Consider the following 13204-nt stretch of genomic DNA (forward strand, 5'->3'; position numbering starts at 1 on the left):
TTCAAAGATCACAACACAAACCAAATGAAACTGCAACAAGGCCAGGTAACGGGTGATATACTAAGGAAAAATATAACAATGATGATCATGCTATGTATTGAAGAATCAAATACCTGGAAAACTCATAACAAGACCTGTGCAGCAGCCTACTACACCTACATTAATGACTGCAACATCCAACATAATAATTATCAACAGAATGGCACAAATCACCCTTGTGTAGATTAGAAAAGCTTGTGTCATATTGCTATTATGCCATACCATCATCTTTTCCTCCAAGTTTCTTGAAGAAGCAAATAACCAGACTGTGAACTCCAGACAGAACTATAAGCAATTAATTATAGATAAAGATATTATCTGAAATCCAAATTCAAGTCGGGTGTGAAGAGTGTCAAGGCTGACAATCTCAACTAAATTCCATGTATATAAACCATCACAAACACAAACCTATCCCTCTCCCATAACTATATGATTAACAATTTAAGAAAACAAGTATTGATCACTAGTACACAAACTAAGTAATAATAGTGACTTCAATGCAAACCACCAAAACAAATCATTGCAACCCTTTAGGTTTTTACAGAAATAGTACCTTGATCAATGGTAGGGGTGGACATGGGCCGGGCGACCCATGGGTTGGCCCGAACCCAGCCCAAAAAATACAGGGCCTGGGTTTAGAAAATTGGCCCAAAAAACTGGGTTGGGCTCAAATGTTTTGGCCCGATTGAATTTCGGACTGGGTTTGGGTCAGATGAATTTTGACCCGACCCGACCCGGCCCGACCCGAATAAATAAATAATATATATATCATATATTATTTATAATATATAATTATATACATATAATAGTAATAGACTTGAAAAGAGTAAACATTACTTGTGTTGTATTTTTTTTTAAATGTTTGAAAAAATTTTAGGGGTTGTAGTAGTAGTTTTATTTAGTTATTTCAATTATTTCATAAAAAAATTAATTATTTTTTGGGTCAGGTCGGGCTGGGCCTGGGCCTAATGACAATCAAATGGGTCGGGTTTGGATCAAAACAATTTGGCCCGAACATGGCCCGGCCCAGCCCAGCCCGAATATATGGGTTGTATATTTGAGTCTAGCCCAGCCCAGACCCGACCCAGCCCGGCCCATGTCCACCCCTAATCAATGGTACTTATTATGCCTACTTATCTATCTTTAGGTTTTTATCTTCAACATTTCTAGTCTCTTTTTAATCTTTTCATAATATATTCTTTTCTTTTGATGACACTAATTGTTTACAGGAAACTAAGACTACCACAAGACAAGCTACCATGGTTTCATTTCATCACATAACAAGCATTTGCCAGCAAATTTTAGTTAAAATACTGATTGAAAATAATGAGTAAAACTAATCAATGTAATTACCACCAATTGATCATCTCGAATTCATGTAGTTTTCTCTGACTTCCAAAATATAAGCAATCAGACAAACCAATAGAAACAAAACTTTGAGGGGAATACCTCAGTGACTAATGGGAAGGAATTGGAGCCTGAGAAGCCTGCTAACCAGAAAAGGCCGCTTGGAGATACAAGAAAAGATCAAATCCTTCGGTGCTACCCAGAAATCAAGTGATCTCCATGCCCAACCCTAGTCGATTATGGAAACCAAAACCAAATAAAGCTCGAGTGCCTTCTCTCTCGCTCGCTCGCCAAATGGAGAGGGATTTGAGGCTCTAAAGAAGAGAGAAGCAAATCGCGAGATCCGAAAAAAAGGAAGGAGATGATGCCAACGGTGAGGAAGCTTCAATGGGACTGGGGATTAAGGTTGGTGCGCAAGAGAGTCGGGGCTTTATCTGCTTGGAGATGACGTCAACGAGGCCGGGATTAGGGTTTGTGAGCAATAGAGATTGGGTTTTAGATTTGGGGGAGAGATGGAGTTTTGAGAAATAAATTTTGGTTTTTTTAATGTAATATTTATGTATCTCTCTTTAATAAAAATGTAAAAAATATTTAATATAATATATTTTTTTGCATTTTTGGCACGGTATTTGGCACGCTACTAATGTATTATTATATTTGAAATTTTGGCACTATATTTGGTATCGTATTAATATATTATTGGTATAATACCCAAATTAGTTCCTCTACTTTTCTCTCTTACCTTTTGGTCACCTACTCAGAAATGCGCCCCATTAATCCTTTTACTCTTGAAAATAGCCCAATATAATTCCTATACCCTTAATCTCTTTTCATCTAGTCTCTTTACCCTTGTCGTCCCATCTTGGCCCATTTTAGAGTAAAAAAGATTAAGTAGAGTCATTTTCAAGAGTAGAGAGATTAGTGGGGATCATTTCTGAGCAGAGGGACAAAAAAGGAAGAGAGAGAAAAGTAGATAGACCAATTTGGGTATTATACCTATATTATTATATTTGTATATATTTGGCAAGATATAAATTAATTAAGTTATAATACCCTAATTGGTCCCTCTAATTTTCTATCTTCCCTTTTGGCCCCTCTACTTAGAAATGCTCCCGACTAGTCCCTCTACTTTTGAAAATGTGCCCACTTAGTTAGAAATACTCCCAACTAGTCCCTCTACTTTTAAAATTGGCCTAACTAGAGGGACTAAGTGGGCTCATTTTTAAAAGTAGAGGGGCTAGTTGGGAGCATTTTTAACTAAATGGGCTCATTTTCAAAAGTAAAGAGACTAGTCGAAAGTATTTCTGAGTAGACAGACCAAAAGGGAAGAGAGAAAAAAGTACAGTGACATTTTGGTGATTATACCATTGATTAATTATTATATTTGTATTTTTGACACTGTATTTGGCACAATATTAATATATTATTATATTTGTATTTTGATAAGGTATTTGGCACAACATTAATATATTATTATATTTATATTTTGATATAATACCTGAATTGATCCCTCTACTTTTCTCTCTTTTTCCTTTTGGTCCCTCTACTCAAAAATACTCCCAACTAATCCCTCTACTTTCGAAAATGGGCCAACTTAGTCCATTTACTCTTGCTCTCTTCCCAACTAGTCCCTCTACTCTTGGAAATAAAGGGACTAGTTGGGACATTTTCAAGCGTAAAGGGACTAAGTGGGTTCATTTTTAAGAGTAGAGAGACTAGTTTGGAGCATTTTTTAGTCGAGATACCAAAAGAGAAGAGAGAAAAGTAGAGAAACCAATTCGGATATTATACCTATATTAATATCGTGTCAAAAATATAAGGTATAATACCCTAATTGGTCCCTCTACTTTTCTCTCTCTTCTCTTTTGGTCTCTCTACTCAGAAATGCTCCCATCTAGTCCCTCTACTCTTGAAAATAGGCTCACTTAGTCCCTCTATTCTTAGTCTCTTCCCATCTAGTCTCTCTACTCTTGGAAATACAGTCATTAATTGGCCCATTTTACAATAGAAGGGACTAAGTATAACCATTTTTAAGAGTAGAGGGATCAAAAGGGAAGAAAGAAAAATAGAGGGACCAATTCCGGTATTATACCATTAATATAATAATATATTTGTATTTTTTGGACTATATTTAACATAGTATTAATATATTATTATGTTTATATTTTTGGCACAATATTTGACACGGTATTATTATATTATTATATTTATATTTTTGGCACGGTATTTGGCAGGAAAGTAATATAGTATTATATTTATATTTTTAGCACGACATTTGGCAATGTATGAATATAATATTATATTTGTATTTTGGCATGACATTTTGCATAGTAATATATAATTATATTTGGGTTTTAAGTACGGTATTACTAAATTATTTTTTTAAAAAAATGTTTGGCACTGTCATGTTAAATTATTAAATTTGTATATTTGGCACAGAATTAAAATATATATTTTTTAAAATCTGATATTTGATACGTTCGTTAGTTTCATGTCAAATGTTGTAACAAATGTCACAGTTTTTTTTCTCCCAATTTTTTTGTGCCAATTTGGGATTTTTCTTGTAGTACTAAGGGATTAAAAAAACCACAAAATAGGAAAACACGAAAGGGTGGTAACCATGCTCTCAAGAGAATTATGGGGATCCTCGACTATAGAAAATATATTTTGTACCAGAATGAGAAAAATACTCAAATGCTATATTTATAATGTAAACCAATGTGTTATGTACATGTCAATCTATGCAAAGTATCGGATAGATAATAACATCATATCATTCTTCTTATAGTAATTTTCAAGGATATACTTCAATAACTGATTGAAGAGCCATTAAAGGAGTAACTTTATAGTGATCGAAGCCCGCTGCAGTAAATATATTTCGCCATTCACTTTCATTTCGTTGTTTTCCCCTTGCAGTAACAAGCATCAATAAATCAAATAATACTTGTGTCTCAACTTCACTGACATAGTTGTCCTTAGTAGGACCAACAACGGTATCTATTATTATTATCTTTCCTTCATTGTCCTTATTTGGTATTGCTTCCTTACAGCGTTTCAAAATTTTAATACAATCCTCATCACTCCAATCATGGAGAACCCACTGGAGAAAAAAAAAATCATCATTTATAATATCATCATATATAATAAAACCATATATATACTTAGAAACTAAATACAGCATCAAGGGTTGATTTTTGGCTCTTGTTTTCAAGTACCACCAATTACTTGATTACCAGTATCTCTTAAATACATGAGAGACTAATGCGAATTTGCTTTTCAACCCTCATAATCTTTATTAAACCAATGTTATTTTCTTTGGTTTTATCATGTGAAAATGACATTATCTTTTACAAATTAATTTGGAACGATGCTATTTTTACTAAATAGATTTTTTGAATTGATTTCCTGAATGATATGGATGCCAACTTGTCATCAATATCATTATTTTTTATATAAACTTCAAATTTAAACTTTAAAAATTCTTAGATTTTTAAAATCTTTAAAAAAAATTATAAAACATTTTCTAAAATCTTAAACCTAAATGCTACAAATATATACCCATAAAATTAAAAAAATTAAACCCTAAATAATAAATGCTAAATGCTGAAATCCTAAATCCTAAACCCTAAACCTTAACCTAAATCCTAAGCCCTGACCCTAAATCCTATGCCCTAAACCCTAAACCGTATGGAGGATTGTGATTTACACTTCATGGTTTAAAGAGGGAGTTTTCGGTGTATCATTTACGATTAAAGATTTACATTTGAAATTTAGATGATTAAATTAAATTCTAATAAAAAATAAAGAAAAAAAGAATGATGTGGATGCTGACATGGATACCAACTTGGCATCCATGTCATTTGAAAAATCTATTCGGTAAAAATATCATTACTCATTGAACATATAGTTTTAATGAAGTGCTCAAAACTATTGTGCGCTCAAAATATCATTACTAAATTTTTTTTCTTTGTTTTTTTTAAAAAGGTTATGTATGAAGTGTTAAAAGCTATTTTTATCATCATTAGGCTAACAAGCTTCCTTGTTTTGGCTTGTAATTTTCTTTTTTGTTTTTTTTTTAAAAAGCATATGTATGAACTGTTAAAAGCTATTTTAATATCCCTATTACAATAGAAGGATTGGTGTTTCGTTTTTTCTCATAATTCAAAGATCCAAAATTAGATAGGCTACTCTAAAGGCATACTCTATAATTGTGTATTTTGTTGCAACAAATTATATATTACATGTTTGAAACATATCCCAATAGACGTTTTAGTTTATTGGCACTAAATCTTTTACGTAAAAGACTCGTTTGATAGAAGATCCAAGATTAAATGCCATTACTCATATAAAGTGAAAATATATGCGTGTTGAGTTATTAACTTTATATTTGTACCCATCCCATGATTTCTCTAACATTTACTATTTATTTATAAAAATATATAAATTCTAGGCATGGCAACTTACGCAATGTCATAGCTTAAAAAACAAATAAAAACGCTCCTCCTAAAAAACAATAGGGGTATCTTGTTATCGTCTTAAGTCAAGTTCAAAAGTTATATATTTTTTTAGGTTTGTAGCTCTAAAAAACGTATAATTCTTTAAACCTAGAATAGAAATTCTAGGTTTGTAGCTCTAAAAAAGTATAATTCTTTAAATTGTTCCTTTACTTTTTTAAATTTATTTTTTTAGAACCCTAGTTTAAATTATAATTTTTTAGTCCATTTACTATATTTTAATGACTCATGTCAATTTTTTCCTTTTAATGATTTATAGTTAGGGTTTAGGGTTTAATGGAATTGGTATGGATAAATTAAAATTAAAGGGAACGAAAAGTTATAATTTATAGTAAAAAAATTAAAAGAATCAACTTAAAAAATTTAGACGGACTGTTTAAAGGACAAAAAGAATAAATTATATAAAAAAAAAAAATAGACGGTCCGATTGAGATGCAGTCACCCTGACCCATACCAATAAAGCACTTAATTGCACGTCAACTCACACTATAATTAATATCATCAAGATTGCACAATAAAGTAATAAAAAATAAAAAATGCAAATGCAGGGATCTTGTATATTTTACCACAGTCAAAGATAATTTTATATTTATCTAAATAATGCTGATGTTCATGACAACATTGACAAGTGCTCAAAAGCATGGAGCAAACAATGCAAACTATCAATCAAGCCTACATCCATCACATCATCTTTAATAAAGATTCCAGACACCATTTTTGACCAAAATTGTTTAAGCTATTAACTAAATATATAAAAATAAGACATATCGATGAAAAGTGTATGTACTGTAAAAATTTAATCATGTAATCTATGATTTTTACCCGATGGTACAGACCATATCTAATTAATGATGCTCAGACTGCAAATCTGCAATTACACTCAGATCGAGATCCATTACTATTAATTGTTGGACAATATAAATCCTTAATCTTGTCTAGTTCCCTTGTCAATTGCATGCTTTGATGTTTAATTACGTATCAAGTGTTAATAAAACTGAACACATACCTTCAACATGGCAACACTCGCCGGAGGAACAGATTCAAACATATCACCGGCGACAAAACCAACACCACCAATCTCTATCTTGCCCTGGACCACATGCGGCAGATCAAGCACAGTGCACTTCATCTCCGGGAACGCTTTCTTTATCTCGATCGCCATCGCTCCAGTCCCTCCACCAACATCCACCAACGACTCCACTCCTCCAAACACATCCCCACAAGACCTCATCACGGCATCCATCACCAACCCAGCATAACTCGCCTTCCCCTCATTCAACAACCTTTTAAACTCCGGCTTCTCACCAGCCACTTCAATGATCGCCTTCCCATGAAGAAACTCAAACGGTGTGTCCTCCGGGGACTTAAACCATGATCCTAGATCATATGAAGGATGGCTAACGGTTGGGTCAACGATGAGGCTGAGAAATGGAGTTATGGGAGTAGAGTTTCCAGGGAGCAAGAGTTGGGAAGTGGGAGTGAGGGAGTATAAAGATTGGGTTTCTTGATCTGTGGAGAAGATGCCTTGGTGGACGAGGGCGCGCATGAGGCGCCGGAAAGGGTCGGACTTGGAGGTGGGGATGGAGAGGGAGGTGGTGAGTTGGGCGAGGCTCATGGGCTTGCCGTGTTTGTGGAGGATGTCGGCGATGCCGAGATCGATGGCAGCTTTGAAAGATATGGATTTGAAGTAACCGAAGATGAGGTTCAAGGCGTGGGATTGAGCTTGGAGGAGCTCAGTGGTGGTGAGCTGATCCATGTGTTTGAGGTGCTAGTCAATGTAAAGGTTGGGTTGGAAATATTTAGAGTATCCTTGCATTTACTTTTCTTCATCTTTAGGATAAGCTTTGACAATATGGGCATGAAGCTGACCCTACCAGCACCATTTCAGCAATTCAAAAATCAAAGCCTGCTGAAATTTTGTGTGGAACAAAGGCAGCAGGCATCAAATTGGAGTTTGAATATAACAAATTGTTAATGCGGGGTCAGTGAACCGGGTGGAAATGATCACTAAGATAATTAATTGTATTTAAAATAGAAGATACAATTCCATGAAGTATTGGTTTTCATATCTATCTTTGAAAACAGCGAGCGAACTTCAATTAACGATAAGGTTGATGACTTGTTTAATCTGTGAATGCCCAAGACACAAAAAATAAAACCCTCTTTAATATGAAAATACCTAGGAATTTTAGAAAATAAAAAGAAACACTTTTATTTCATCAAAATCAACTCCCTACCTTGGCCCGAGGGCTTACAATAAATAGACGAATGAAAAACAGAAAATAAACTCTAAAAGGAGACAAATCGAAAATTTACCAAAAATAACAAATTTTCAATTTACAGCAGGAAAATAAAATATTTAACAAAATAAAGTTAATACTTGAAAAGGCATACAAATCTGAGATTTGTAGCCAAAGAAACAACCAAATCAAATATTTCCTAAAATGACAAAATCCCTATTTTCGATGCCAAGATGATGGAATTTGATTGAAACCGGCATTCCTCAAGAGCAAAGCTCGTGATTTTTGCTCGTTGACCTATTTTCCATCAAGTGGAACCCTCAAAACACCAAAACTCCACTGCTTAATTGGAAAGTGACATTATTACCAAAATACCTTTGTTACGCCCTGTCCTATTTTTCTAGAAAGACACAGGCTAGCTCCTCAATACGCATCGCATCATCTTTTCAAAGGTCAGTTGTATTATGTACAATACATAATTCAATGCAATTACGTCATGATTGTTTGTTTTCTTTGCAATATATATTGACAAAAATAAAGTGTGTGTGGGTGTGTGTGTGTGTGTGTTTTTTTTGTAAAGATATAAATGTTATATATATTAGAGGCATGCGCACAAATTGGGAATTAGCGTACTCTCAACATGGGCAAAGGCTTTGGGCTACGAATACACACCCACAACCAATTACCCATTATCATTATTGTTTTTTAATGAGTCTTAAACTTGAGACCTTTTAATCATCTCACTCTCATTTTCCACAAAGGAAAAGTGCCACTAGACAATGAACCTTTTGGTCAAACTAACTTTCTCTATAATTGCTATTTATATATATAAATTGCTGAAAAACAACAAATAACATTCTATCTTAGATTTGAAAGGAAAATAAAATGTGAATTATTTCATTACATGTTGCAACGGTTGTTACTGCTACAAATTTTATTTCAACTAAAAATATGCCAATTAATAATAGTTATTTGTCTTATGAAGTTATTAGTCGATGATTTGAAGAAAGTTTGCCCAGATTAAAAAATAATGAATAGATTAAACCTATTGTTGAAGTGCGAACATCTATCCTGGAAAAACAACTTAATGCCCGAATACTGGAACACATGGGAGGTTTTTGTTCGGGCATTTTTTGAAGTAGGTGGTTGGATAGAAGCAACCAAATATTTTGATCACCACCTGTTCCTACACATTTGATTCTATATAAAATTAACCAAATGTTTCTCTTCTAGTCATTTGTAACCTAGGAACCAAAAAGACTTAAGTTGGAGGATTCAATGATGATTATCAAACACAACCTGGATTTTTTCACTGCTTCTAGTGTTGGTGCATGTTCTCCACCAAATGTAGATTTGATTGAAGACCCTTGATTTCTAAGATTACTAAAGAGACCATGGATGAATGACTTTTGCTGATTGTTATCTCCTGGGAGCCCTTAGGGGCAGTTTGGTTCATGGTAATGACATATTACCAAATAACAAGATTACCATGGTAATATGAGTGGGAATGTTATATGGTTGAGAATATTGCGGTAATTTGATATAACCATGTTTGGTTGGGAACTCTTATTACCGGGAATAGTTCATTGCCGTGTTTGGTTGTCATGGTAATTAATTTTCTAAAATATAAGAAGTTATAAGATTACCATGGTAATCCAAGATAGACACCAAATTTGGTGGTAATAGAATTATCAACCTTCTTGGTAATATTTATAAGTTGGTAATGTAATATTACCATCCAGATTACCACCGGTACAATGCCAAACGTGGTAATATTTTCAGATTACCACGTAACAAGTGCTAATCTTTCTACATTACCATGAACCAAACTGCCCCTTAGTATCATTCATACCCTTCTTCCTCACTGGCATCCCTTTGTTAATGTCTCATTCTCCTTGTCTTATACTATGTATAGGTTCGTCCAATCACTACTTATGGTTGGCCCCCATTATTTATGTATATGATCATTACCTAATGTATTTCACCATTATATATACTTTTTTTTTGAAAAGGTGGATAAACCACTACTATTAGAAAAAGAAAAGATACAAGAGCTCCTACCAGACCAGTGAAAACAGGTACACAATAATAAAAGGAGACAAATGATCACTAGATGTAGTACAACCACAAACACACCTACACAAGAGGAAGGCAAAACAAAAGAACAAAATGCTTACTCACAGCAATCAACATAAGAACCTAGACCACGCCTTGCTCCTGCAAACCCTCAGAGGACGGCCTCTAACCAGACTCCTCCAACTATGGGCCTAGGAAGTCCACACTTTGTCGAATGGTAGCTATAGAATCCTCTAACTTGGTTTGGGAACCCTTTGTGGCAGCTGAGAACCAGGATAAAAGCATACGATTAATCTTCATGATATAAACATGAGCAGGAATGACAATAGCATTAAAGATACAATCATTTCTAGCAAGCCAAATGTTCCACATAAGGATCTTAACCAATAACACATCCAAATCCCTAATTGATGGCCTTAACCCAATTCTCCAAGATCCCCAGATCAAATTCAAAGAGGACGATGGATCCGGCAACTACAGGAGACTCACATAGTATCCCCACACCTGACCAGCAAAAGGGCATTGGATGAACAAATAATCAACAGATTCAGTACCAGCATGACATAAGACACATGTCACCGTTGGAAACCTATTACAACGCTTTTTCACTAGATTCTCCAAAGAGAGAATCTTATTTTTCCATACTAACCTGTTGAATAAGTTCATCTTCTTTGACCAAGCATTTTTCTAGAGAGAATCTTATTTTTCCACACCATTGATTAAGAAATTATAGAATGATTTCACCGAGTAGGTGTTGTTCCCCGTGAGAAGCCAACTTTTTTGTTCTTGTAAAACTCCACTCGGTGACTACAGCAGATCACTAAACTTCCAAATATCAGGGTTATCACTGAAAGACGACCACTCCACCAAGTAAGCGAGCTCACGAACAATATCATTTAGCCTTAGGTAAGCAAGCTCACGAACACTTCCTTTTTTTTAAATATATTTTGGTTGTTTATTAATTTTTTTTAAAAGGATAAGCCACAATTATTTTAAACAAAAACTAGTGCAGTGAATGTTGGCCCAACCATATTCTTTTTAAATTATAATGGTAATTTGGGTGGTTATGTTTAGAGGTGCAAGGTGGACCGCCCAGCCTGGGCACTGTACGTGCTCAGCTGAGCATGACCCCGCTTGTAATTGTACCGGGCAGGCACAGCCCAGCCCAGGGCATGACCCAGGCCGGATGGGTTGGGCCGTGCCAGGCCAAACGGCCCTTTTTTTAATTTTAAAATTTAAATTAACTAGATTCAGAAAATTGGAGAAAAATACTAATTTTTTTTTAAAAATCTAAATATCTTCAAGTATAAGTTTGTTGATTGTTAAAAATATACAACACATCTTGCCGTCATCCACATTCAACATTATTATCCTTTTATTAAAAAAAAAAAACCCCCCTTCTTATCGTGGGCACAATGAATTGAAGCTAAAGTATATTCAAATAAATAAATATACAACAAAAGCATAAACAAACCTTCATCCATCCATCAATAATTCACAAGCATAAACAAATCTTCATCCATCCATCCGTCAACAATTCACAAGCATAAACAAACTTTCATGAAGTGCATCAATAATCAATTCAAGCATCACCGATGAATCAAATAATCATGGATTCGAAAAAAAATGAAGGAAAAGTCAGAGCACCACCGGACAATGCGGTCGTTTTCCAATCTTTTCCTTTTCTTTCTTTTGCCTTTTTGGTTTTCTTCTTTGGATTTTGGGAGGAGTTTTGGAAAGCCATGGCAGCGGTGCTGGAGTGCTAGTCCAGGCGGCTGAGCACCAATGAGGACATGGTTGAACAGGTGGTGATGAAGAACAATGATCGCTCAGAGGCCTTCACGTACAGCTTCCACTTCCTCTTCTTCGAATCCCACCCCACAAATGGCAGAGCATTGCCAGGAACTTCGCTAGTATTGTCGCGAAACTCAAGACATCACTTCAACAAGTCCAAGGTGAAGCCGAGGACGATGGAGTTGTTTTCTAGGTAACTTTTGCTAGCAACTCTGCGCTTTCATGGCCGGCCATATCTGAAGTGCTGGATTACTCCTCGATTTGCTACAAATGGATATAGATATTTGAGAAGAAAAACCTCACTCTCGGTGTCATGACAGTGCTTGTTCAAACCAGTGACGAGAAGGTCTTCAAATCAAGAACTGATGACGCTTTTTAACTGCCTCGTTTCTTCAAACTCCCACTTTCTAAAAAGGCTTCATCCCGGTGGGTGAAGAGGAGATGGGGGAGATGGGGGAGTTGAAAAAGAAACGGCCAGACGGGGGAGTTGAAGAGGAGTCAGGGCAAAGATAAAATTTTAATAAAATTTAACATAATATCAAAAAATAAATTACATAGAAAAAATAAAGATAAAACAAATTTTTTAATAGATAAATAAATTACAAATAGATATAGGAAAAAATTGCCATTTATTTAAAAACTATGAAAAGAATTTAGAAAATTCCAAACTTCAAACTTCATTCAATTAATCTATTTCTTCATCAATACAGGTTGTAGTTGGGCACTCGGATGGTGTAAGGCCCTCTCCGGTATCACTACTGATGTCATGTTCTTGTTGTTCTTGTAATCTATCTTCTGCATCTAACCAATCCTTCAGGCATATACACATTTGTACGATTGCTTGGTTCATGCTGCTCCTCTTAAAATGGGACTAAGTGGAGGGACTAAGTGGGCCCATTTTTAAAAGTAGATGGACTAGTTGGGAGCATTTCTTCCTAAGTGGGCACATTTTCAAAAGTAGAGGGACTAGTCGGGAGCATTTCTGAGTAGAGGGACCAAAAGGAAAGAGAGAGAAAAGTAGGGGGGGGTCCAATTAGGGTATTATACCTTTATTATACAACGTCACACTTGAGTTTGATTTTGAAGTTGTTAAGTTCTATGTGACCCGATGTTTTTAGTGGTTACTTACTATGCTCTCAAGCTTATTAAGTTGTTCTCTTTCTCTTTCAAATCAGGAGTAGGGTTGAGTGGTGG

General features: G+C 34.9%; 1 protein-coding gene across 1 annotated transcript; it reads right to left on the reverse strand.

Moving 5' to 3' along the window:
* Positions 1 to 4065: 4065 nt before the first annotated feature.
* Positions 4066 to 7696, reverse strand: LOC120262218 (trans-resveratrol di-O-methyltransferase-like). The gene is made up of 2 exons (XM_039270329.1): positions 6907 to 7696; positions 4066 to 4486 (listed from the first exon to the last, which is right to left on the reverse strand). Exons 1-2 carry the CDS (start codon positions 7654 to 7656, stop codon positions 4181 to 4183), a joined length of 1056 nt encoding a protein of 351 aa, XP_039126263.1. The 5' UTR covers positions 7657 to 7696; the 3' UTR covers positions 4066 to 4180.
* Between the last annotated feature and the right edge of the window lie 5508 nt (positions 7697 to 13204).

Source organism: Dioscorea cayenensis, chromosome 1, assembly GCF_009730915.1.
Source record: "Dioscorea cayenensis subsp. rotundata cultivar TDr96_F1 chromosome 1, TDr96_F1_v2_PseudoChromosome.rev07_lg8_w22 25.fasta, whole genome shotgun sequence".
Classification (NCBI taxonomy): Eukaryota; Viridiplantae; Streptophyta; class Magnoliopsida; order Dioscoreales; family Dioscoreaceae; genus Dioscorea; species Dioscorea cayenensis.

Coding starts and splice junctions, on each gene's coding strand:
- LOC120262218 (XM_039270329.1), bottom strand. CDS start 7,656: ATGGATCAGCTCACCACCACTGAGCTCCTCCAAGCTCAATCCCACGCC. Junction 4,487..6,906: donor CGAGTGTTGCCATGTTGAAG/GTATGTGTTCAG, acceptor TTTTTTCTCCAG/TGGGTTCTCCATGATTGGAG.